This window comes from Salvelinus namaycush, chromosome 7 (assembly GCF_016432855.1).
Source record: "Salvelinus namaycush isolate Seneca chromosome 7, SaNama_1.0, whole genome shotgun sequence".
Taxonomy (NCBI): domain Eukaryota; kingdom Metazoa; phylum Chordata; class Actinopteri; order Salmoniformes; family Salmonidae; genus Salvelinus; species Salvelinus namaycush.
The window spans coordinates 3322187-3348032 of record NC_052313.1 but is presented as its reverse complement, the minus strand read 5'-3'; the positions used below and the strand labels follow the sequence as shown (position 1 = coordinate 3348032).

The window sequence follows — 25846 nt, the reverse complement described above, 5'->3', positions numbered from 1 at the left end:
ATCAGTTCCTGGAGCGGTTACTGTACCTGATGATACATCTGCATCACTTCCTTCCCCATGGAGTAGATGTTCATGACTAGCACCATCACCATGCAAATGGACAGGAAGGAGTTTTGCTGTGAGGCAAAGGTTAAAAAAAAAGGTTAGGGTTCGATTCAGATTGTGGCTGTTCCTCCATCAACAGGTAATGTATGTTCAACCAGCAGATTGTGAATGGCAACGGATGGCGAAACACTTAGCCAATACTTACTTGTATGCCTTTCTCTAACCCGCACCCCTACTGAAACTATACCTAACCCCATTTTCTTAACTTAACCCTTATCCCTAAACCTAACCTAACCTTCACCATAAACCTAACCTAACCAAACCTTACCTTCACCAAAACCTAACCATTGTCCCTAAACCTAACCTAACCAAACCTTCCCCATAAACCTAACCTAACCAAACCTTCCCCATAAACCTAACCTAACCCTTGTCCCTAACCTTCCCCATAACTATAACCTAACCTAATCTAACCAAACCTAACCTTCACCATAACCTAACCAAACCTAACCTTCACCATAACCTAACCTAACCAAAACTTACCTTCACCATAACCTAACCATTTTCCCTAATCCTAACCAAACCTTACCTTCACCATAACCTAACCAAACCTTACCTTCACCATAACCTAACCATTTTCCCTTATCCTAACCAAACCTTACCTTCACCATAACCTAACCAAACCTTACCTTCACCATAACCTAACCATTGTCCCTAATCCTAACCAAACCTTACCTTCACCATAACCTAACCTAACCAAACCTAACCTTCACCATAACCTAACCTAACCTTACCTTCACCATAACCTAACCTAACCAAACCTTACCTTCACCATAACCTAACCATTGTCCCTAATCCTAACCAAACCTTACCTTCACCATAACCTAACCATTGTCCCTTATCCTAACCAAACCTAACCTTCACCATAACCTAACCTAACCAAACCTTACCTTCACCATAACCTAACCATTTTCCCTTATCCTAACCAAACCTTACCTTCACCATAACCTAACCAAACCTTACCTTCACCATAACCTAACCATTTTCCCTTATCCTAACCAAACCTTACCTTCACCATAACCTAACCAAACCTTACCTTCACCATAACCTAACCATTGTCCCTAATCCTAACCAAACCTTACCTTCACCATAACCTAACCTAACCAAACCTAACCTTCACCATAACCTAACCTAACCAAACCTTACCTTCACCATAACCTAACCTAACCAAACCTTACCTTCACCATAACCTAACCATTGTCCCTAATCCTAACCAAACCTTACCTTCACCATAGCCTAACCATTGTCCCTTATCCTAACCAAACCTAACCTTCACCATAACCTAACCTAACCAAACCTTACCTTCACCATAACCTAACCATTGTCCCTTATCCTAACCAAACCTAACCTTCACCATAACCTAACCTAACCAAACCTTACCTTCACCATAACCTAACCATTGTCCCTAATCCTAACCAAACCTTACCTTCACCATAGCCTAACCATTGTCCCTTATCCTAACCAAACCTAACCTTCACCATAACCTAACCTAACCAAACCTTACCTTCACCATAACCTAACCATTGTCCCTAATCCTAACCAAACCTAACCTTCACCATAACCTAACCTAACCAAACCTTACCTTCACCATAACCTAACCATTGTCCCTAATCCTAACCAAACCTAACCTTCACCATAACCTAACCTAACCAAACCTTACCTTCACCATAACCTAACCATTGTCCCTTATCCTAACCAAACCTAACCTTCACCATAACCTAACCTAACCAAACCTTACCTTCACCATAACCTAACCATTTTCCCTAATCCTAACCAAACCTTACCTTCACCATAACCTAACCAAACCTTACCTTCACCATAACCTAACCATTTTCCCTTATCCTAACCAAACCTTACCTTCACCATAACCTAACCAAACCTTACCTTCACCATAACCTAACCATTGTCCCTAATCCTAACCAAACCTTACCTTCACCATAACCTAACCTAACCTAACCAAACCTAACCTTCACCATAACCTAACCTAACCTTACCTTCACCATAACCTAACCAAACCTTACCTTCACCATAACCTAACCATTTTCCCTTATCCTAACCAAACCTTACCTTCACCATAACCTAACCAAACCTTACCTTCACCATAACCTAACCATTGTCCCTAATCCTAACCAAACCTTACCTTCACCATAACCTAACCTAACCAAACCTAACCTTCACCATAACCTAACCTAACCTTACCTTCACCATAACCTAACCTAACCAATCCTTACCTTCACCATAACCTAACCATTGTCCCTAATCCTAACCAAACCTTACCTTCACCATAACCTAACCATTGTCCCTTATCCTAACCAAACCTAACCTTCACCATAACCTAACCTAACCAAACCTTACCTTCACCATAACCTAACCATTTTCCCTTATCCTAACCAAACCTTACCTTCACCATAACCTAACCAAACCTTACCTTCACCATAACCTAACCATTTTCCCTTATCCTAACCAAACCTTACCTTCACCATAACCTAACCAAACCTTACCTTCACCATAACCTAACCATTGTCCCTAATCCTAACCAAACCTTACCTTCACCATAACCTAACCTAACCAAACCTAACCTTCACCATAACCTAACCTAACCAAACCTTACCTTCACCATAACCTAACCTAACCAAACCTTACCTTCACCATAACCTAACCATTGTCCCTAATCCTAACCAAACCTTACCTTCACCATAGCCTAACCATTGTCCCTTATCCTAACCAAACCTAACCTTCACCATAACCTAACCTAACCAAACCTTACCTTCACCATAACCTAACCATTGTCCCTTATCCTAACCAAACCTAACCTTCACCATAACCTAACCTAACCAAACCTTACCTTCACCATAACCTAACCATTGTCCCTAATCCTAACCAAACCTTACCTTCACCATAGCCTAACCATTGTCCCTTATCCTAACCAAACCTAACCTTCACCATAACCTAACCTAACCAAACCTTACCTTCACCATAACCTAACCATTGTCCCTTATCCTAACCAAACCTAACCTTCACCATAACCTAACCTAACCAAACCTTACCTTCACCATAACCTAACCATTGTCCCTAATCCTAACCAAACCTTACCTTCACCATAACCTAACCAAACCTTACCTTCACCATAACCTAACCATTTTCCCTTATCCTAACCAAACCTTACCTTCACCATAACCTAACCAAACCTTACCTTCACCATAACCTAACCATTGTCCCTAATCCTAACCAAACCTTACCTTCACCATAACCTAACCTAACCAAACCTAACCTTCACCATAACCTAACCTAACCTTACCTTCACCATAACCTAACCAAACCTTACCTTCACCATAACCTAACCATTTTCCCTTATCCTAACCAAACCTTACCTTCACCATAACCTAACCAAACCTTACCTTCACCATAACCTAACCATTGTCCCTAATCCTAACCAAACCTTACCTTCACCATAACCTAACCTAACCAAACCTAACCTTCACCATAACCTAACCTAACCTTACCTTCACCATAACCTAACCTAACCAAACCTTACCTTCACCATAACCTAACCATTGTCCCTAATCCTAACCAAACCTTACCTTCACCATAACCTAACCATTGTCCCTTATCCTAACCAAACCTAACCTTCACCATAACCTAACCTAACCAAACCTTACCTTCACCATAACCTAACCATTTTCCCTTATCCTAACCAAACCTTACCTTCACCATAACCTAACCAAACCTTACCTTCACCATAACCTAACCATTTTCCCTTATCCTAACCAAACCTTACCTTCACCATAACCTAACCAAACCTTACCTTCACCATAACCTAACCATTGTCCCTAATCCTAACCAAACCTTACCTTCACCATAACCTAACCTAACCAAACCTAACCTTCACCATAACCTAACCTAACCAAACCTTACCTTCACCATAACCTAACCTAACCAAACCTTACCTTCACCATAACCTAACCATTGTCCCTAATCCTAACCAAACCTTACCTTCACCATAGCCTAACCATTGTCCCTTATCCTAACCAAACCTAACCTTCACCATAACCTAACCTAACCAAACCTTACCTTCACCATAACCTAACCATTGTCCCTTATCCTAACCAAACCTAACCTTCACCATAACCTAACCTAACCAAACCTTACCTTCACCATAACCTAACCATTGTCCCTAATCCTAACCAAACCTTACCTTCACCATAGCCTAACCATTGTCCCTTATCCTAACCAAACCTAACCTTCACCATAACCTAACCTAACCAAACCTTACCTTCACCATAACCTAACCATTGTCCCTAATCCTAACCAAACCTAACCTTCACCATAACCTAACCTAACCAAACCTTACCTTCACCATAACCTAACCATTGTCCCTAATCCTAACCAAACCTAACCTTCACCATAACCTAACCTAACCAAACCTTACCTTCACCATAACCTAACCATTGTCCCTTATCCTAACCAAACCTAACCTTCACCATAACCTAACCTAACCAAACCTTACCTTCACCATAACCTAACCATTGTCCCTAATCCTAACCAAACCTAACCTTCACCATAACCTAACCTAACCAAACCTTACCTTCACCATAACCTAACCTAACCAAACCTTACCTTCACCATAACCTAACCATTGTCCCTAATCCTAACCAAACCTTACCTTCACCATAACCTAACCTAACCAAACCTTACCTTCACCATAACCTAACCATTGTCCCTAATCCTAACCAAACCTAACCTTCACCATAACCTAACCTAACCAAACCTTACCTTCACCATAACCTAACCATTGTCCCTTATCCTAACCAAACCTAACCTTCACCATAACCTAACCTAACCAAACCTTACCTTCACCATAACCTAACCATTGTCCCTAATCCTAACCAAACCTAACCTTCACCATAACCTAACCTAACCAAACCTTACCTTCACCATAACCTAACCATTGTCCCTAATCCTAACCAAACCTAACCTTCACCATAACCTAACCTAACCAAACCTTACCTTCACCATAACCTAACCATTGTCCCTAATCCTAACCAAACCTAACCTTCACCATAACCTAACCTAACCAAACCTTACCTTCACCATAACCTAACCATTGTCCCTAATCCTAACCAAACCTTACCTTCACCATAACCTAACCATTGTCCCTTATCCTAACCTTCAACATAAACGTAATACATGTCAAACTCTATGCCCTAACCCCTATGGCCCTTTGTTTCTGTTCTGCATGCTGAAAATACACAAGACAAGAGACAGCGAGGTCCAAAATTAACCTTGTTAAAGATGAGAAAAAAAGACTAGCAAATACATTTTACAAAAGCTGAGTCATATTGTATGTTCAACATAATACAATCAGAGAAATGTTTGTTTAACAAGTAATGAAAAAACATCTAAAAAAGAGAAAATAAATATTGGTTCCCCTGTTTAGAATATTCCAGCACCCTCCCCCTTTAAATAGGATCCCCTGTTTAGAATATTCCAGCACCCTCCCCCTTTAAATAGGATCCCCTGTTTAGAATATTCCAGCACCCTCCCCCTTTAAATAGGATCCCCTGTTTAGAATATTCCAGCACCCTCCCCTTTAAATTGGATCCCCTGTTTAGAATATTCCAGCACCCTCCCCCTTTAAATAGGATCCCCTGTTTAGAATATTCCAGCACCCTCCCCCTTTAATTAAATAGGATCCCCTTTTTAGAATATTCTAGCACCCTCCCCCTTTAAATAGGATCCCCTGTTTAGAATATTCCAGCACCCTCCCCCTTTAAATAGGATCCCCTGTTTAGAATATTCCAGCACCCTCCCCCTTTAAATAGGATCACCTGTTTGGAATATTCCAGCATCCTCCCTCTTTAAAAACAATTATGAGATTGGAGGGCACGTTTGGAGAGATATTAGACCATTCCTCTTACCAGATCCTTGATGTCCTTCGACTATGCTCTTTATAAAAACCACAGTTTTCAATGGGGTTAAAGTCCGAAAACAAATGACCATGGAAAACTATAGATTTTTGTGGTCATTTAACAATTACTTTGTGGATATTGATGTGTGCTTGGGGTTATTGTCTTGCTGGAAAATCAACTGGAAGATTGACTAGAAGATCAATTTGCGACCAAGTTTCAGCCTCCTGGCAGACGCCACCGGGTTTTTGGCTAAAATGTCCTTGTACCTGGTAAAGTCCATGTTAACAAAGGGCCCAGGACTAGTGGAAGCAAATTAGCCCCATAACATCAAAGATCCACCGCCATATTTTATAGTAGGGTTGAGATATGGCTATTTTGCTTCCGCTGCTAGTTTCTGCAGAGCGTGCAGTACGAGAGTCGTGATGAATTATTTCCAGTTCGTAATGAAAGAGAGGTGTGATGAATCATTTCTAGTTCTTACAAAAAAAAAAAAAAAGATTCATGATGAGTTTTAAAAAGGCTTGAAAAATGTATAGTATGATATTTCCAACTGGATTTCTCCCCGATTAAAAATGTATAGTATGATATTTCCAACTGGATTTCTCCCCGATTAAAAATGTATAGTATGATATTTCCAACTGGATTTCTCCCCGATTAAAACATTTATCAACCCCTACAAAAAGTACTACTATAGCCCAGAGAATCCCATTGAATAACACATTCATCCAGGCCAAAGAAGACCATCAAAAAATATATCAAAATAAAACACTGTTTTGAAGTTTCTGTACAATATCTAGGACATACAGTATAAGAAAGATCAGGAAAAATATATATATATATTTTTTTTTTACACATTTTAAACCCTTTTTTGGGTAGTCACAAAACTACAATACTTATTTTCATTTTTGAAAGACGGTACCGGTTACCTTCAGACGAGTCCTGTGACACTTGTTGAGGTCGTAAAGAAAAACAGAGAACACCATCGTGTTCATCAGAGTCTCCCCCTTTCCATAGATTAGTAATAGTGTTTGTAGGTCAAACCATTCTGACGCTGGACACGTTTTCGTGAGAAGACCGATGGATGAAACGCGACACTGGCAGAAGTGATGTATTGAGACGCAGCGATTTCAAAATAACGGATATATCTCTCTAGCTTAAAACGGACAGATTTTCATGGGAATATTTTGTATTATGTAAATTAGATTGGTGCAGTAAAACAGCATTTGGCAGATCATTCTGCACATGTTGTTACACATCATGAAATATATTGAGGGAGAAACATTACAAACAGTAGCCTAGATTTAGACAAAGTAGAATTCAATTGAATGAACATAACTTTTATTTCAATTGGATTGAAATATATAGGCCCACGTTGCCTATAATGTATTTATCTTTTCGCAGTCGGGGTTTTCAGTCGGGGTTTTCAGTCGGGGTTTTCAGTTGAAGCATCGTTTTTATTCTTCGCTTGTTTGCAACAATTGAAAAGACATTGGCGACTTCGTATTTGTAGTCGACTTTGTTCTGAGGTTGTCGGCGGTCACAGAGAGACGGATAAACCTATTGATTATGTGATTAGTGTGACGCCAAAAAGGGTGCCTCCAGGAAGGATTCACAACCCTTGACTTTTACAAAGTTTTTGTCTCAGCGAGTGTGAATACTTATTGTATATGAGATATTTCTGTGTTTCAGGTTAATTTCTAAGAACATGTTTGCACTTTGTCATTATGGAGTACTGTGTGTAGATGGGTGAGAATAGTTCAGGCTGTAACACAACAGAATGTGGAAAAAGTCAAGTGGTGTGAATACTTTCTGAAGGCACGGTAGGTAGCTGTTCTACGAGTTGTCGTAGGAAGTCGGTACGTAACAAGCGTTTTCAAGGGAAACTTTAGTAACAATGGGTTTGGGAAACAGCTCGGCTACTAAAGATATCATAATATGGTTCTAGCTATGATCTTAATGCCAACAAGGACCTGGGAAACGAGGCCCTGGCCAACAAGGACCTGGGAAACGAGGCCCTGGCCAACAAGGACCTGGGAAACGAGGCCCTGGCCAACAAAGATCTGGGAAACGACGCCCTGGCCAACAAGGCTCTGGGAAACAAGGCACTGGCCAACAAGGACCTGGGAAACGAGGCCCTGGCCAACAAGGACCTGGGAAACGAGGCCCTGGCCAACAAAGATCTGGGAAACGACGCCCTGGCCAACAAGGACCTGGGAAACAAGGCACTGGCCAACAAGGACCTGGGAAACGAGGCCCTGGCCAACAAGGACCTGGGAAACGAGGCCCTGGCCAACAAGGACCTGGGAAACGAGGCCCTGGCCAACAAAGATCTGGGAAACGACGCCCTGGCCAACAAGGCTCTGGGAAACAAGGCACTGGCCAACAAGGACCTGGGAAACGAGGCCCTGGCCAACAAGGACCTGGGAAACGAGGCCCTGGCCAACAAGGACCTGGGAAACGAGGCCCTGGCCAACAAAGATCTGGGAAACGACGCCCTGGCCAACAAGGCTCTGGGAAACAAGGCACTGGCCAACAAGGACCTGGGAAACGAGGCCCTGGCCAACAAGGACCTGGGAAACGAGGCCCTGGCCAACAAGGACCTGGGAAACGAGGCCCTGGCCAACAAGGACCTGGGAAATGAGGCCCTGGCACACAAGGCTCTGGGAAACGAGGCCCTGGAAATGAGGCCCTGGCCAACAAAGATCTGGGAAACGACGCCCTGGCCAACAAGGCTCTGGGAAACAAGGCACTGGCCAACAAGGACCTGGGAAACGAGGCCCTGGCCAACAAGGCCCTGGGAAACGAGGCCCTGGCACACAAGGCTCTGGGAAACGAGGCCCTGGAAATGAGGCCCTGGCCAACAAGGCCACATTAATAATAGTCTTCTCCTTGTCCTACTGGACCGGGGAGTGAGGAGTGAACACATTATCTCTGTCATGACATCACCTAGTGTGTATCCCAAATAGAACCCTAGTCCCTATATAGTGCACTACTTTAGACCAGAGCCCTATGGAACCCTATTCCCTATGTAGTGCACTACTTTAGACCAGAGCCCTATGGAACCCTATTCCCTATGTAGTGCACTACTTTAGACCAGAGCCCTATGGAACCCTATTCCCTATGTAGTGCACTACTTTAGACCAGAGCCCTATGGAACCCTTTTCCCTATGTAGTGCACTACTTTAGACCAGGCCCCTATGGGCCCTCTATGGGAAGCTGTTGCCATGTGGGAGGTAGCCCCTATAGTGTGTCCTGTGAGAGCTCTGGGTGTCATGCCTCTTCTATATCTAGAGACAGTTGTCATGTGTTTTATGAATTGACTCAATAACCTGCAACCTTGACTATATAGGCACCTGTCTTTCTATTGCAGCCTTTCCCAATCTCGGCCCTCAGAACCTTAAGGTGTAAACGTATATTTTTATGTCTTTTTTTGCCCTGGCACTCCACAGCATATTCAAATATTCAACGCTGATGATGAGTTGATGATTTGAATCCCCAGGACAGAGAGGGACATGGTGTTCTATAGTAGTGTGTTGTTCATATGCTACCGAATGAAGAACCCCCTCCATTAAACTGTTTGCCCACTAGACTTGTACATCCTAACAATCATATGTTATTTTTTTTCCATCTTGTGTTATTCACTAGCCCAACACCCCCCTCCTCCCAAACCTGCCATTTGATAGCCATGCAGCGGGTATTAGCGTACAGTACTGTACCTCTCTGAAGGAAATGGGCACCATGGTGACAGCTGTGGTGTTGTCAGGGCCGGTGTAGTCCATGCTGGGTCTCAGGCTCACTATGAGGTGGGTGAGAGGAAGCAGACCCAGCAGGTATACAAACAGGTTCAGGAGGTGAGCAACGCTCCCGTAGGCCACCCTGGAGTTAGGAAATAGAAGAATCGATGAACAGAAAAAAACATGCCCACTGCAAAATAGAGTGGAAATGAACCTCCATCACTCTGAAACAGGGCAAGAAAATTCTGGTATTTTTTTACAAATTTTGAGAAAGTTTCAGTAATTTTTGCAACTGTACCATTATTACTGACCACTTTATAGAAGAATTGTAACACATTCTTATAGGCCCTGGTTAAAAGTAGTGCACTATGTAGGGAATAGGGTACCATTTAGGATGTGACCTAGAACACTGTGAATACTAACCACTTCATCTCCAGGTATTTCTTGCAGACGGGGTGTGTAAGGAGCTCTATGCGGTTGTAGTTCACCATCGCCTCAGAGAGAGAGAGAGAGAACAACAGGTTGTAGTTCACCATCGCCTCAGAGAGAGAGAGAGAGAACAACAGGTTGTATTTCACCATCGCCTCAGAGAGAGAGAGAGAACAACAGGTTGTAGTTCACCATCGCCTCAGAGAGAGAGAGAGCAACAGGTTGTATTTCACCATCGCCTCAGAGAGAGAGAGAGAACAACAGGTTGTAGTTCACCATCGCCTCAGAGAGAGAGAACAACAGGTTGTAGTTCACCATCGCCTCAGAGAGAGAGAGAACAACAGGTTGTATTTCACCATCGCCTCAGAGAGAGAGAGAGAGAACAACAGGTTGTATTTCACCATCGCCTCAGAGAGAGAGAGAGAGAACAACAGGTTGTATTTCACCATCGCCTCAGAGAGAGAGAGAGATCAACAGGTTGTAGTTCACCATCGCCTCAGAGAGAGAGAGAGAACAACAGGTTGGTGATTATGTGGATCATTGAATTGGATAATAATCTCTTTCTTAATATCGGATAATCGGATAATAATCTCTGGCTGAATAGCAGGGAAACTCGAGCACCCTTGTGATCTTGATGCCAAGAACCCTGGTGATCTTGATGCCAAGCACCTCAGTGATCTTGATGCCAAGCACCTCAGTGATCTTGATGCCAAGCACCTCAGTGATCTTGATGCCCAGAACCCTGGTGATCTTGATGCCAAGCACCCTGGTGATCTTGATGCCAAGCACCTCAGTGATCTTGATGCCCAGAACCCTGGTGATCTTGATGCCAAGCACCTCAGTGATATTGATGCCAAGCACCCTGGTGATCTTGATGCCCAGAACCCTGGTGATCTTGATGCCCAGAACCCTGGTGATCTTGATGCCCAGAACCCTGGTGATCTTGATGCCCAGAACCCTGGTGATCTTGATGCCCAGAACCCTGGTGATCTTGATGCCCAGAACCCTGGTGATCTTGATGCCCAGAACCCTGGTGATCTTGATGCCCAGAACCCTGGTGATCTTGATGCCCAGAACCCTGGTGATCTTGATACTTCCAAACAGTTAATGGATCTTTGGTACCCAAACGTTTCATTCTCAGTAGACCTTCACCAGGCTGTGTATAGATCTGTCTGTCTCTGGGATCCACGTTCTGTAACAGCGCAGCCTTGCTCTTACAGTAGATCAACAATAGAAAGCCAAGGAGAGACTATTGTACTTGTATTGGAACTACTTACATTCAGAGCGGCGAGGGGCTGGACCTTCAGACTTTTGTCAGTCTTTGCGTGTTTCTTTAGTGCTATCGGTGCCTGTAGCCACTGGAAATTGTACTCTATCTACACAATAGAAAGAAAAAATACATTTATAATTGTATGAAAAAGGGAGAGCAAATAAGTCAATCCTTTTCTATAATTATACAGTTTTAAGTGTGTATGGTAGCGTAAGGTCGATGATAAAAAAATAAATGGAAACCTGTCAGGGACACTAAGACTTTACGTTTCCACAATAAAAGTCACACAGTAGAATGTACACACATGATAGTCAGGACTGTTGTCATCGTCCTCTGACTCTCGGATGCAGCAGTCCAGTAGGTGCTGAGCAGGTTACAGGGAGATAACAGGGGACATTGTCATCTGGTTAAATCACCAAAATTACTTTAACTTTCCTTAAATTCCCAATTTTTCCAGAAATCCTGGTTGGAGGATTCTGGATTTCCTGCTTATTCCCTCCTGATTTTGGGAAAACTCCAACTGGGATTTCATGAAAAACAGGGAATTTTAGGAAAGTTACTGGAATCTTGCAACGCTGCACACTTTTCCTACAGATTTGTTTTTAAAGTCAATGCCCACGCCTATCAGATAACTTTGTTTTATTTTTTATCAAGTCAGTTGACTTGAGAACAACACCAAAGATGACTCCATACAGTAGGCATATATACCGTTTACACCGTTTCATTGCTGCATGTTTTGCCATCATTTCACAATAATATACTGTATTGGAATTGTTCAGGTGTGTGAAGGGGTCAAACCTTGCAAGACTCTGGCAGCAAGTCAACCAGTTCCAACACTGGACAACGTTGGCCAGCATCAAGTTTGAACGTCCTCAGGGTGTCACTACATCTGCAATAAACAAACAAACAAACAAATGATGCATGGACACATGACACTGTGCTAATCTGGAAGGATCCGAGAACTTTCACAAGTCTTTGAAAGTATCCATACTACAGGGCCCAGAGTTGTTCCTGTGCTGATGACCTGACCTAGTCATGGCACAAAAGGGTTAGGGACCCACTTGACTGGGGCTGTACAATTCCAGTAACTTTCCCCAAATCTGTAGGTGTTCCAGAAATGTTGGTTGGAGAACTATAGATTACCTGCTTACTCCCTCCTAATTCCAGGAAACTGCTAACCAGTTCCTGTCGATGATGACCTGAACTAACCCTCTGGAATGTTCCAACCAGGAACCAAAACCTAGGGGATTTCGGCAATTCTACAACCCTCAGCCCACATGACTGATCAAACCTGTCACTGTCGATGATGGCGTTGACCACATCCTTCCTCCTGTGTTGCAGTGCTTCGTGGAAGAAGGAGGCGTGGCTCTTGTTTAGGCTGATCTCCGCCCCTCTCTGCAGCAGCAGTCTCACTGCAGCTACGTGGCCCTCCCTGGCTGCCACGTGCAGTGCTGTGCTCTGATCACAACAACATAAGATTTGTGAATTCTCATCGTCACCTAATCAACACATCTCGAGGAACGTTTAATGATTCATTCATACATAGAGAAGTCTGTGCAGAATTTAAAGCATTTCAAAATGAATAATCTTGCTTCCAACGGGGGTGATGATTGCTGTTAGAATGTCTAGCTAGGCTAAATATTATGCTTGTTTTTTCTTTTCTTTTTTACATATGGCAGCTAAAAATGTCATTTTGTATACGAAACTGATATGTCCTGAACTTAGCGAAAGACAGAATGAAACGTAAAGGTTGTCCGAATGAAACGTAATGGTTGTCTGAATGAAACCTAAAGGTTGTCTGAATGAAACCTAAAGGTTGTCTGAATGAAACGTAAAGGTAGTCTGAATGAAACGTAAAGGTAGTCTGAATGAAACGTAAAGGTTGTCTGAATGAAACGTAAAGGTTGTCTGAATGAAACGTAAAGGTAGTCTGAATGAAACGTAAAGGTAGTCTGAATGAAACGTAAAGGTAGTCTGAATGAAACGTAAAGGTAGTCTGAATGAAACGTAAAGGTAGTCTGAATGAAACGTAAAGGTTGTCTGAATGAAACGTAAAGGTTGTCTGAATGAAACGTAAAGGTTGTCCGAATGAAACGTTAAGGTTGTCTGAATGAAACGTAAAGGTTGTCTGAATTAAACGTAAAGGTAGTCTGAATGAAATGTAAAGGTTGTCTGAATTAAACGTAAAGGTTGTGTCATGACGCTAGCCCTTTCAGTGATTCGGCTAGAAGAAATGTGAACAACCCCCCCTTCTCCTGTTAGGAGGGAGCAGGGCAGTTTTATGACTTTAAAACCACATCATAAATTCCTTGCAGAGACTCTTGTCTCCCTGACCATGCAGTATGGGAGATTGAGGGTCACAGTAGAACAAAGGAATTCTCCCGACAAATACTCCTACCTCCCCGATTTGGAGAATGAAACATTGTTCCTAATTTAGAGAATGTGGAAACGGTCGGTGGAGAAGCCAGCTACGACCCGGTACGTTTTGTTTCATGTTTGTGACCTCATGGTAGACAATACAGCCACATTACCCCAACTCTGTTTATACAGGTTCCTCAGTTATGAGGCTTGCATCTGAATGTTGAATAAAATGTTTGACAAAGTATAAGAATACTTTTGAAAAGATAACAATGTGATTTAGTTTGTTTGTTTTATGGTAACTTGTTCCCAGTCAGTCATCACGCCCAAGTGAACAGGCATTGGTTGGAAATTAAAAACCAACCTCTTTTCCACTCTAGAATAAAAGCCCCGGTGACAAAAAGTCACCTCAGTTCCAAATACCGCGAGCACTTGTCCTCACGTTTAAAAAGTCTAATTTCAACTCTACCGGCCAGAAAACATGAGAGCTTGATCCACACGTGAAATGGTTTGAACTCTGAACTATTGATCTCTCAAAAAGAAGTGAGTCCTAGATTACAGCCTAATAGACTGCAGTTGGAAAGGTAGCAAATCTAGTAAGAACATTGACCGAAACAGATGAACATCTCACTCCACGACGACCCGGCAGAATCTACAAAGCAGAATGGCAACCTCGACTGGGAAAACCAGAGCCTTATATCACCAGCTCCATCGTAAATACTGATTACATTTCTTTATCCGAACGAGCGATTGTAAAAGCGCATATGCGTTCATATTTATGCGAGAATAGATTCCCATGTCCAATAGAGATCCATGTTCCTTTGTATTCCTCTGCCCCTTTTCCTCTCTGAATTTATCATGTTATAACCAAACTGTTTTTGTTTAGCCCACCAGGGACGGTATTTACAGTATAATGTTATTATGTATTGTCTATTCTGTAATTGTTTAATTAGTTAGTAAATAAATCATTGAGACAATTGCTGTATGGAGGATTCATAGTGAAGGCTGGGTTCGTGCAGATAACCAATCATTTTACTTTAAGAGTGGATTTGGGAGGTAGCCTCTCTATATAAACTAACTCTTCCGTGGTGCCCCAGGTTTTTAACGAGTTTATTGTTGCATGGTTTAATTCAATCACTTAATCAATCAAACGTTAGGTAATTGATTTGATAAAATAGCTTGTCATCACATTAAAGATGTCAGAGACACGACAGTGGTCTGAATGAAACAAAGGTTGTCCGAACCCCATCCTCATCCAGCTTGTCCAGTAGTTTGATGTTGGTGGCCAGGACGATCTTCATGGTCTGGGTGTACCCCTCTGCCGCCGCATGGTGTAAACAGGTCCACCCTTTGTAATCACTAAGGAAGAGAGAGACGAGACAGAATACACCAGTGACAATAACACACCGTTACATTCTCCACGTTGGGTTGCAAAATTCAGCTACATTTCCCAGAATTCCCAGTTGAAGAATCCCGGATTACCTATTTATTCCCTCCGGATTCTAGTAATATTCCATCCGGGAGTTTCAGAATAACAAGGGGCTTTTGGGACATTTACAGAAATGTTGGTGATCCTACTCCTATGTCAGTATTTACAGATTGGCTTGACGATCTGTTGCAAACCTTTAAAGACAAAATCTGTGCCACTATCTTTCTCACTGTGAACAGCCTAGTCATGTGCAGATGTGTCAGTGCTAGTACCTGTGAAAGAGAGCTCCTTTACGAAGCAGCAGCTCCACCACTTTGGCGTGTCCCCCTCCAGAGGCCAGGTGTAGGGGAGTCAAGCCTCTGTCGTCCCCCTCGTTCAGCAGGCGGGAGTCTGTGATGGTCTCCAGCAGACGCTGGCAGGTGTTAATACGACCATACCTGATGAGATGAGAAGAGAGTTATAGGTATACCTGGTGTTAATATGAACATATCTGATGAGAGGAGAGTTAGGGGGGTGTGGGTGTGTGTGAGTGGGATGAGGGTGAGGAAAACATATATAGTACCAGTCAAAAGTTTGGACACACGTACGTTTTGCAAGATTTATCTTTATTTTTACTATTTTCCGCATTGTAGAATAATACTGAAGAAATCAAAACTATGAAATAACACATATGGAATCATGTAGTAACCAAAAAAGTGTTTAACAAATGAAAATATATTTGAGATTTGAGATTCTTCAAAGTAGTCACCCTTTGCCTTGATGACAGGTTGTCACTAGTTACTACAGCCACAAAGTAAAAATTATCTATATCGTGAAAATTCTTGAAAACAAAATGTTGCTTTTTGGTCTTAATTTTAGGTCAGTGTTAGGCATAACTTTAGCAGTGTGGTTATGGTTAGAGTTAGGTTTGAAATCTGATTTTAAGAAAATAAATCGAAGATTGCTACCATGCTGTGTTGTCATGTGTTGCTGCCTTGCTATGTTGTTGTCTTAGGTCTCTCTTTATGTAGTGTTGTGTTGTCTCTCTTGTTGTGATGTGTGTTTTGTCCTATATTTATATTGTATTTTTTATTTTTAACCCCAGGCCCCCATCCCCGCAGGAGGCCTTCTGGTAGGCCGTCATTGTAAATAAGAATTTGTTCTTAACTGACTTGTTAAATAAAGGTTAAATAAATAAACAAAAGATAGCTAAGAACTCTCTGCAAGCATTTTGTTGTGTCTGACCCTTACAGTAGGTGGCACCAGCCCATGATTTGGTCAGACTGAAATTATGATTAATCATCTGATAGTCATTAAACGTGCTTTATTAAGAAGTAAATAATACATTTACTTATTTAATTTAAGACTACTGAGGTAATCAAGAAATACGATTTTTTTCATCTAACATGTCCAAGCAGGAATGAACGATTCAAGATATTTTGACGAGCAAACTAATCCAGTGATTGTCATGCATTTTGGGTTAACAATTAGACTATAGTTGTTATATTTTACTGTCAAAATAGGACTCGAGAATTTCACGATTTTTTTGTTTTGTTCAATAGAGATGATTTACATATATCTTTATGTGCACTAACTAATATAATTGCCAAATTAACTTTAGTGTTCAAGAAAAATCAAAACATGAATTAGGTCGCTAACTAAATATAATACCCACGTATATAGGTGTAACCGGTGTGAAATGGCTAGCTAGTTAGCAGTGGCATTTCAATCGGTGACATCACTCGTTCAGAGACCTTGAAGTTGTTGGTTCCCTTTGCTCTGCATGGTTAGAGTGACAGGTAATGATGCATTGAGGGTGACTGTTGTTGATGTGTGCTAGAGGGTCCCGGTTCAGGTGATTGAAACAATACTGTTACTTAGGCACCCTTTCTATTTTTTTCACTATCCATGATCTTGGCTGTCTAACGGAGGACAGGAGTCAGAGCTGGTCTCTTTGCAGCGTTTGACTTTGAATGTGAGTTTGCATGACCTCAGCTTAGCCTATCAGAAAACCGGGCCGGACAATCTTGATAGGGCAGCCGTCCGTTGGCCACTGATCAGCCAAAGGCTTCGTATAGATTAGTAAGACAGTGAAATTGCTAAAAAAAATATTTACAAAGAATATCTGAAGAGCCCCATGCATGGGCTGCCAGCCATGTCACCTTTTTATATTGCTTTTTTTATATATATATAAAACTATATTTTTGTGTCTATATCGACCAGCCCACCCAACAAAAAAATGGTCCAGCCCATCTGGCATTTGCCAGAATTGCCAGATGGCCAATCTGCCGCTTCTACCCACAAAGGTCTGAGACACTGTCTAGGCTACTTAAAACAAATCGAAAATACAGTAGGGTACATACAGTAGTAGAAAATATACTTCAAAGTAAAATATCAACTGTCTTGATGTGCCTTCCAATTCGTCTGTAGACTATAAATTGCACTGGGATCACATACAGCCTAATAGAGATTCACATTATCATTTGTTGTATGGCTACTTTGGGAATATGAACCCGACAGAAAAAGTGATAAACGGTATAACCAATGTCACAAAATGACTCACCTTTTAGCCAGGTACAATTCTATGGTAAAGAATCCTTCAGAACTAACCTGAGGGGTATCCTCAAAATCAGGTTTGGGGACTTAGCTAGATAACTTTGGTCAACTCTGAGTTCAACTCAGAACAACCAGTCATACGAACGTGGCTCACCTTTTAGTCAGGTAAATCTTTATGAATCCTTAGGAACTAACTTGCTCCTCATTGCATCATCATCCCATTAATTTGAGGAAGAAGACTGATTAAATATTTTATGAATCAAATGTTATTTTGTTTGAATTTTTTTATTTTATGATAATACCTATTATCACATTACTTAGTAATGACAGAATGCATTTGAAACTTCACGCACAGGAAAACTTTTGTATGACAAAGAAAACTATTATTGTACAATTATTTTATCGGTAGGAGTGGAGAAGAAAAGTGCTTAGGCATTAATAAGCTCATAATGATAAGTAATAAAATAAAGATAATGAAGACGGCATTTCTAAGAGCAAACTTGCAAGATAACTTTTCTTTCATGTTTTTTCCGGCACAAATGAAAATGTGTCACTAACTCGCTCATAGATTGATGTTTCAGCATTGTCCCAATGAAGAGTTTGGTGTTCGACTTGCCACGTGTGACATGTACGAGCAGTTACAAGCCTGGCTCAAGTTAGCGGCAGACGGACGAGCAATATCCACCGTCATAGTACTGTAGGCCTACGGATGAAGCCTGAGCTGGAATGTGAAGCTAACTGAAGCTGGTTCGCTTTAGAAAACCCTGAGTAGATCTAACTTGCTTCGTGGGATACCCCTCTGCTCCGGGGAAGGCTAACTCCATTTATCCTGAACGAAGTGTCTGAGCCGCAAGATGAGGACCGATGGAATCAGAAATCACCCTCCCTCTTGCAAACATTGAGTCATCATCAATGGTGTAAAGTACTTAAGTAAAAATACTTTAAAGTACTTCTTAAGTCGTTTTCTGGGGTTATATTCTTTACTTTACTATATTTTTGACAACCTTTACTTCACTAGAGAAAATACTGTACTTTTTACTCAATATATTTTCCCTGACAACTTATAGTACTCATTGCATTTTGAATGCTTAGCAAGACAGGAAAATTGTCAAATTCATGCACTTATCAAGAGAACACATGGTCATCTCTACTGCCTCTGGTCTGGTGGACTCACTAAACAGAGAACACATGGTCATCTCTACTGCCTCTGGTCTGGTGGACTCACTAAACAGAGAACACATGCTCATCTCTACTGCCTCTGGTCTGGTGGACTCACTAAACAGAGAAAACATGGTCATCCCTACTGCCTCTGGTCTGATGGACTCACTAAACAGAGAACACATGGTCATCTATACTGCCTCTGGTCTGGTGGACTCACTAAACAGAGAACACATGGTCATCTCTACTGCCTCTGGTCTGATGGACTCACTAAACAGAGAACACATGGTCATCTATACTGCCTCTGGTCTGGTGGACTCACTAAACAGAGAACACATGGTCATCTCTACTGCCTCTGGTCTGGTGGACTCACTAAACAGAGAACACATGCTCATCTCTACTGCCTCTGGTCTGGTGGACTCACTAAACAGAGAAAACATGGTCATCCCTACTGCCTCTGGTCTGGTGGACTCACTAAACAGAGAACACATGGTCATCTCTACTGCCTCTGGCTTGGTGGACTCACTAAACAGAGAACACATGGTCATCTATACTGCCTCTGGTCTGGTGGACTCACTAAACAGAGAACACATGCTCATCTCTACTGCCTCTGGTCTGGTGGACTCACTAAACAGAGAACACATGGTCATCCCTACTGCCTCTGGTCTGGTGGACTCACTAAACAGAGAACACATGGTCATCTCTACTGCCTCTGGTCTGGTGGACTCACTAAACAGAGAACACATGGTCATCCCTACTGCCTCTGGCTTGGCGGACTCACTTATCAAGAGAACACATGGTCATCTCTACTGCCTCTGGTCTGATGGACTCACTAAACACACATGCATCTCTGTGAATAATGTCAGAGTGTTGGAGTGAAAATGAAAATGTGGCACTGACTTCCCCATGGATTGATGTTTCAACATTGTCTCAGCAATGCATCCACCACTTGGCTTAACAAACACTCACTGGGCAGCGAAGTGCAGGGCCGACTTCTTGTCCTTGGACTTGCGCTCCAGAGAGACCTGTAGAACCAGGATGTTTTTGACAGATTCGTGGATGCCCAGTCTGCAAGCGTAGTGGAGCGGGGTGCAGCCCTCGTTGTCCTCGGTACTCAACAGATCCATCATACTGCTGTGCTGTAGGGGGCAAGACACACACACACACACACACACGTAAGTAAACATATGTACACACACACACTACAACCCTGACTTCCTGAGAGCAAATAGACAGACTGTCCCACCCAAAAGGTCTACTAAAGTCCTTTAAGTCTGATTCATTCTGTCTCGGCCAGTACTGTAGCTAAAGTAGGCAACAGCAGACGGCTGAGGCATTGGGAAAACCTCTAAATGGTTTTAATAAACTATCACAGAGAGTAATCCAGCTTCATTCGATACTAGAAACAGACTCAGCACAAATAGATCATGGCGATAGAGAGAACATTTAATTATCTTTAACAATAGGCAGTGTATATTCAGCTGGCAGAAAGTGATTGGCAGCAGAAGGCATTATGCTGCCCATTCTTCTCTACAGATCCTCTCAAGCTCTATCAGCTCTATCAGCTCTATCAGCTCTATCAGCACTATCAGCTCTATCAGCACTATCAGCTCTATCAGCTCTATCAGGTCTATCAGGTCTATCAGCTCTATCAGCACTATCAGCTCTATCAGCTCTATCAGCACTATCAGCTCTATCAGCTTTATCAGGTCTATCAGCTCTATCAGCACTATCAGCTCTATCAGCTCTATCAGCTCTATCAGCTCTATCAGCTCTATCAGGATGGATGGGGAGCGTCACTGCACAGCTACAGTTGCAAGAAAAAGTTTGTGAACCCTTTGGAATTACCTGGATTTCTGCATTGATTACTCATAAAACGTGGTCTGATCTTCATCTAAGTCACACTAATAGACAAACACAATCTGACTAAACTAATAACACACAAACTGTTGTACTGTATGTATATACTGTTCTCTATACCATCTACTGCATCTTGCCATCTTGATGTAATACATGTATCACTAGCCACTTTAAACAATGCCACTTTTATATGTTTACATACCCTACATTACTCATCTCATATGTATAGACTGTACTCGATACCATCTACTGCATCTTGCCTATGCCGTTCTGTACCATCACTCATTCATATATTTTTATGTACATATTCTTCATTCCTTTACACTTGTGTGTATTAGGTAGTTGTTGTGAAATTGTTAGATTACTTGTTGGTTATTACTGCACGGTCGGAACTAGAAGCACAAGCATTTCACTACACTCGCATTAACATCTGCTAACCATGTGTATGTGACAAATAACATTTGATTTGATTTGACTTTTCAAATTTGTATTGAAGACATTGAGAAATCATTCACAGTGCCGGATGGAAAAAGTAAGTGAACCTCTGTGGCAACGACTTCTCCAAAAAGCTATTTGGAGTCAGGTGTTTCAATTAAGGAGATGCGATTGGAGGTGTGGGTTGCACAGGTGCCCTGCCCTATAAATAAAGTCACGCAAAACCTGTTTACTGACAAATCTGTTCTTCTCCAGAAAGATTAGTTAGTGTGAGCCATGCCTCGATCCCAGCAACTTTCACAGGACCTTAGACGGCGCATTAAAGAGATGCACGAAGCTGGACAAGGTTACAAAATCATTGCTAAAGACCTTGGTGTTCATCAATCCACGGTAAGACATATTGTCTACAAATGGAGAAGATTCAGGACTGTTGCTACTCTCCCTAGGAGTGGGTGTCCTGCGAAGATCACTCCGAGAGCACAAAGATCAATCCTGAAAGAGGTGAGAAAGAACCCAAGGGTAACAGCAAAATACCTCTAGAAAACTCTACAAACAATGAAAGTCTGTGTTCATGTGTCCACTATCAGAAAATCACTGAACCCCAATGGTGTTCATGGAAGGACACCACAAAGGAAACCACTGTTTGCCCAAGATCACCTGGATGTTCCACAACTCTTCTGGGAAAATGTGCTGTGGACAGATGAGACAAAAGTTTAACTTTTTTGGGAAAAATGCACAATGCTATGTGTGGAGGAAAACGAGCACTGCACACCAACACCAAAACCTCATCTCAACTGTAAAGTATGGTTGGGGGAGCATCATGGTTTGGGGCATGCTTTGCTGCCTCAGGGCCTGGACACCTTGCAATCATTGAGGGAACAATGAATTCAAAAGTGTATCAAGACATTTTACAGGAGAATGTCAGGGCAGCAGTCCATGACCTCAAGCATAAGAGAGGTTGGGTGACGCAACAAGACAATGACCCAAAGCACACAAGTAAATCAACTGAAGAATGGCAGAACAGGAAGTAGATTTGTGTTTTGGAATGGCCAAGTCAGATTCCTGACAAACCCAATTGAGATGCTGTGGCATGACAAGAAGAGGGCTGTGCAATCAAGACAACCCAGAAATAGTGATGAACTGAAACAGATTTGTAGGGAGGAACGGTTCAAAATTCCTCCTCAACGTTGTGCAAGTCTTATAAGCAGCTACAGGAAATGTTTTACAGCATGCACTTTGATTGATTACACAATGTCTTTAAAAAAAAAGGTGAAAAGTACAACGGTTCGTGTGTTATTAGTTTAGTCGGATTCTGTTAGTCTATTACTGTGACTTAGATGAAGATCAGACCACGTTTCATGAGTAATCAATGCAGAAATCCAGGTAATTCCAAAGAGTTCACAAACGTTTTTTTGCAACTGTATTTTCAGGTCTCTCCAGAGATGTTCGATCGGGTTCAAGTCCGGGCTCTGGCTGGGCCATTCGAGGACATTCAGAGACATTTAGAGTCCCGAAGCCACTCCTGCTTATGTCTTCGTTGTGTGATTATGGTCATTCTCCTGTTGGAAGGTGAACCTTCAACCCAGTCTGAGGTTCTCATCACTCTGGAGCAGGTTTTCATCAAGGATCTCTCCCCAGGTCTGTGCCTCAACACAATCTTTTCTCTGAGCTCTATGGACAATTCCTTCGACCTCATGGCTTGGTTTTTGCTCTGACTTGCATTGTCAACTGTGGAACTTTATATAGACAGGTGTGTGCCTTTCCAAATCATGTCCAATCAATTGAATTTACCACAGGTGGACTCCAATCAAGTTGTAGAAACATCTCAAGGATGATCAATGGAAACAGGATGCACCTGAGCTCAATTTCGAGTCTCAAAGCAAAGGGTCTGTCTACTTATGCAAATAAGGTATTTGTGTGTTTAAAAAAAAATGTGTAATGTTTTTTTCGAAAAACCTTTTCTTGCTTTGACATTATTGGTTATTGTGATGTCGTTATGGGGTATTGTGTGTAGATTGATGATTACTTAAAAAAAAAAAAAATTGGAATAAGGCTGAAATGTAACAAAATGTGGAAAAAGTCAACGGGTCTTAACAAGGCAAAGGAACTAACAGGTTATAGAGCAACGTAATATGGCTTTTTTCACCTGGCTTTGCTTCCTCTGTGGTTTTACCAACACATCGCTACTGCAACGCACTAAAGTAATACTGCAAAAAATGTGGCAAAGCAATACACTTTTTGTCCAGTAAACAAAGTGTTATGTTTTTGGAAAATCTAGTACAACCCATCACTGAGTACCACTCTCCATATTTTCAAGCATAGTGGTGGCTGCATCACGTTATGGGTATGCTTGTAATCGTTTTTCAGGACAAAAAGAAACTCAAATCTTTGAGAAAAAACGTGTGAAGTCTACTTTCCACCAAACACTAGGAGATTAATTCACCTTTCAGCAGGACAATAACCTAAAACATAAGGCCAAATATACACTGGAGTTGCTTACCAAGAAGACAGTGAATGTTCCTGAATGGCCGAGTTACAGTTTGACTTAAATCTAGTTAAAAATCTATGAAAAGTCCTGCAAATGGTGGTCTAGCAACGATCAACAACCTTAAAGAATTTTGAAAAGAATTACTGGCAAATATTGTACAATCCAAGTGTGGAAAGCTCTAGGAGACTTACCATAAACCATAAACACTCACAGCAGTAATATCAGCCAAATATGCTTCCACACAGCATTGACTCAGGGCTGTGAATGTAAGTGAGATATTTCTGTATCTCATTATCAACAGATCTGATATCATAAGAAAAAGAAAGAAATAAGACATTTTCACTCTATCATTCTGAGGAATTGTGTGTGGCTGGGTGAGAAAAAAACAATATGCAATCCATTTGGAATAAAGGCTGTAACACAACAGAATGTGGAATAAGGGCTTTGATCACTTTCCGATGGCAATGAACCTTTCCAAGCACTGCTACCATTGGATACCATGTTACATCTACGGTTGTGTCATGTTGTGTCATGCTGTGTCATGTTGTGTCATGTTGTGTCATGTTATGTCATGCTGTGTCATGTTGTGTCATGTTATGTCATGTTGTGTCATGTTGTGTCATGTTATGTCATGTTGTGTCATGTTGTGTCATGCTGTGTTACCTGTAGGATGTCTCCTGTGAGGTTCTTTAGGCCTTTGGGCTGCAGGATGGCCAGGTGAAGGAAGTTACACCCTGACTTGTCCTTTATGTTGACGTTGGCACCTGAACACACACACACACACACACCCACACACACACACACACCCACACACACACACACCCACACACACACACACACACACACACACACACACACACACACACACACACACTCAGACAGACACAAACAGACACAAGACACAAGACACACACACACACACACAGACAGACACATACACACACACAGACAAGCAGACACACACACACAGACACGAGACACACACACACACACACACACAGACAGACAGACAGACAGACAGACAGACAGACAGACAGACAGACAGACAGACAGACAGACAGACAGACAGACAGACAGACAGACAGACAGACAGACACGCAGACAGACACACACACACACACACACACACACACACACACACACACACACACACACACACACACAGACAGACAGACAGACAGACAGACAGACAGACAGACAGACAGACAGACAGACAGACAGACAGACAGACAGACAGACAGACAGACAGACACACACACACACACACACACACACACACACACACACACACACACACACACACACACACACACACACACACACACACAGACAGACAGACAGACAGACAGACAGACAGACAGACAGACAGACAGACAGACAGACAGACAGACAGACAGACAGACAGACAGACAGACAGACACACTCCACAACCTGAGTTCATTCCACAGATTTGTTGCATTTGAATTCAGTTATTGATTTAGTGTAAAAGCTGACCTTTGGACAACAGAAGAGCCACAGTTCTCCAGGCTCCACAGTTAGTAGCCAGCAGCAGGGGAGAAAGACCCTTGCAGTCTATGTAGTCAATGTCTGCACCCTGTCAACACAACATTCAATACAAGTTAAGTCCTATTCCTTATATGCTGCACTATTTTTTGTATGGAATCTGGTGCCGTTTGGTCACACAGTCTATTAGGATACAGTAGGGAATAGGGTGCCATTTGGTCACACAGTCTATTAGGATTCAGAAGCACATTATGCGAGACGGTTTCTGGGCAATTTCTTATTTTTTATTTTTTATTTTACCTTTATTTAACCAGGTAGGTCAGTTAAGAACAAGTTCTCATTTACAACTGTGACCTGGTCAAGATAAAGCAAAGCAGTGTGACACAAACAACAACACAGAGTTACACATGGAACAAACAAACATACGGTCAATAATACAATAGACAAATCTATATACAGTGTGTGCAAATGTAGTAAGATTAGGGAGGTAAGGCAATAAATAGGCCATAGAGGTGAAATAAATACAATTTAGCAATTAAACACTGGAGTGATATATGTGCAGAAGATGAATGTGCAAGTAGAGATACTGGGGTGCAAAGGAGCAAAAAAATATATAACAATTTGGGGATGAGGTAG

General features: G+C 42.0%; 1 protein-coding gene across 1 annotated transcript in view; it reads right to left on the bottom strand.

Annotated features, from left to right (window-relative positions):
• Positions 1-25846, bottom strand: part of trpa1b (transient receptor potential cation channel, subfamily A, member 1b) — a 111407-nt gene that overhangs the window by 19208 nt on the left and 66353 nt on the right. The window contains exons 10-21 of the mRNA XM_038996867.1: positions 25202-25301; positions 24371-24471; positions 19894-20063; positions 15504-15668; positions 15047-15161; positions 12736-12902; positions 12243-12333; positions 11749-11808; positions 11452-11550; positions 10169-10239; positions 9728-9887; positions 27-116 (exon numbers count right to left, since the gene is read on the bottom strand). Of these exons, the coding sequence (XP_038852795.1) occupies positions 27-116; positions 9728-9887; positions 10169-10239; positions 11452-11550; positions 11749-11808; positions 12243-12333; positions 12736-12902; positions 15047-15161; positions 15504-15668; positions 19894-20063; positions 24371-24471; positions 25202-25301 (1389 nt within the window). The remainder of the gene's footprint in view (positions 1-26; positions 117-9727; positions 9888-10168; positions 10240-11451; positions 11551-11748; positions 11809-12242; positions 12334-12735; positions 12903-15046; positions 15162-15503; positions 15669-19893; positions 20064-24370; positions 24472-25201; positions 25302-25846) is intronic.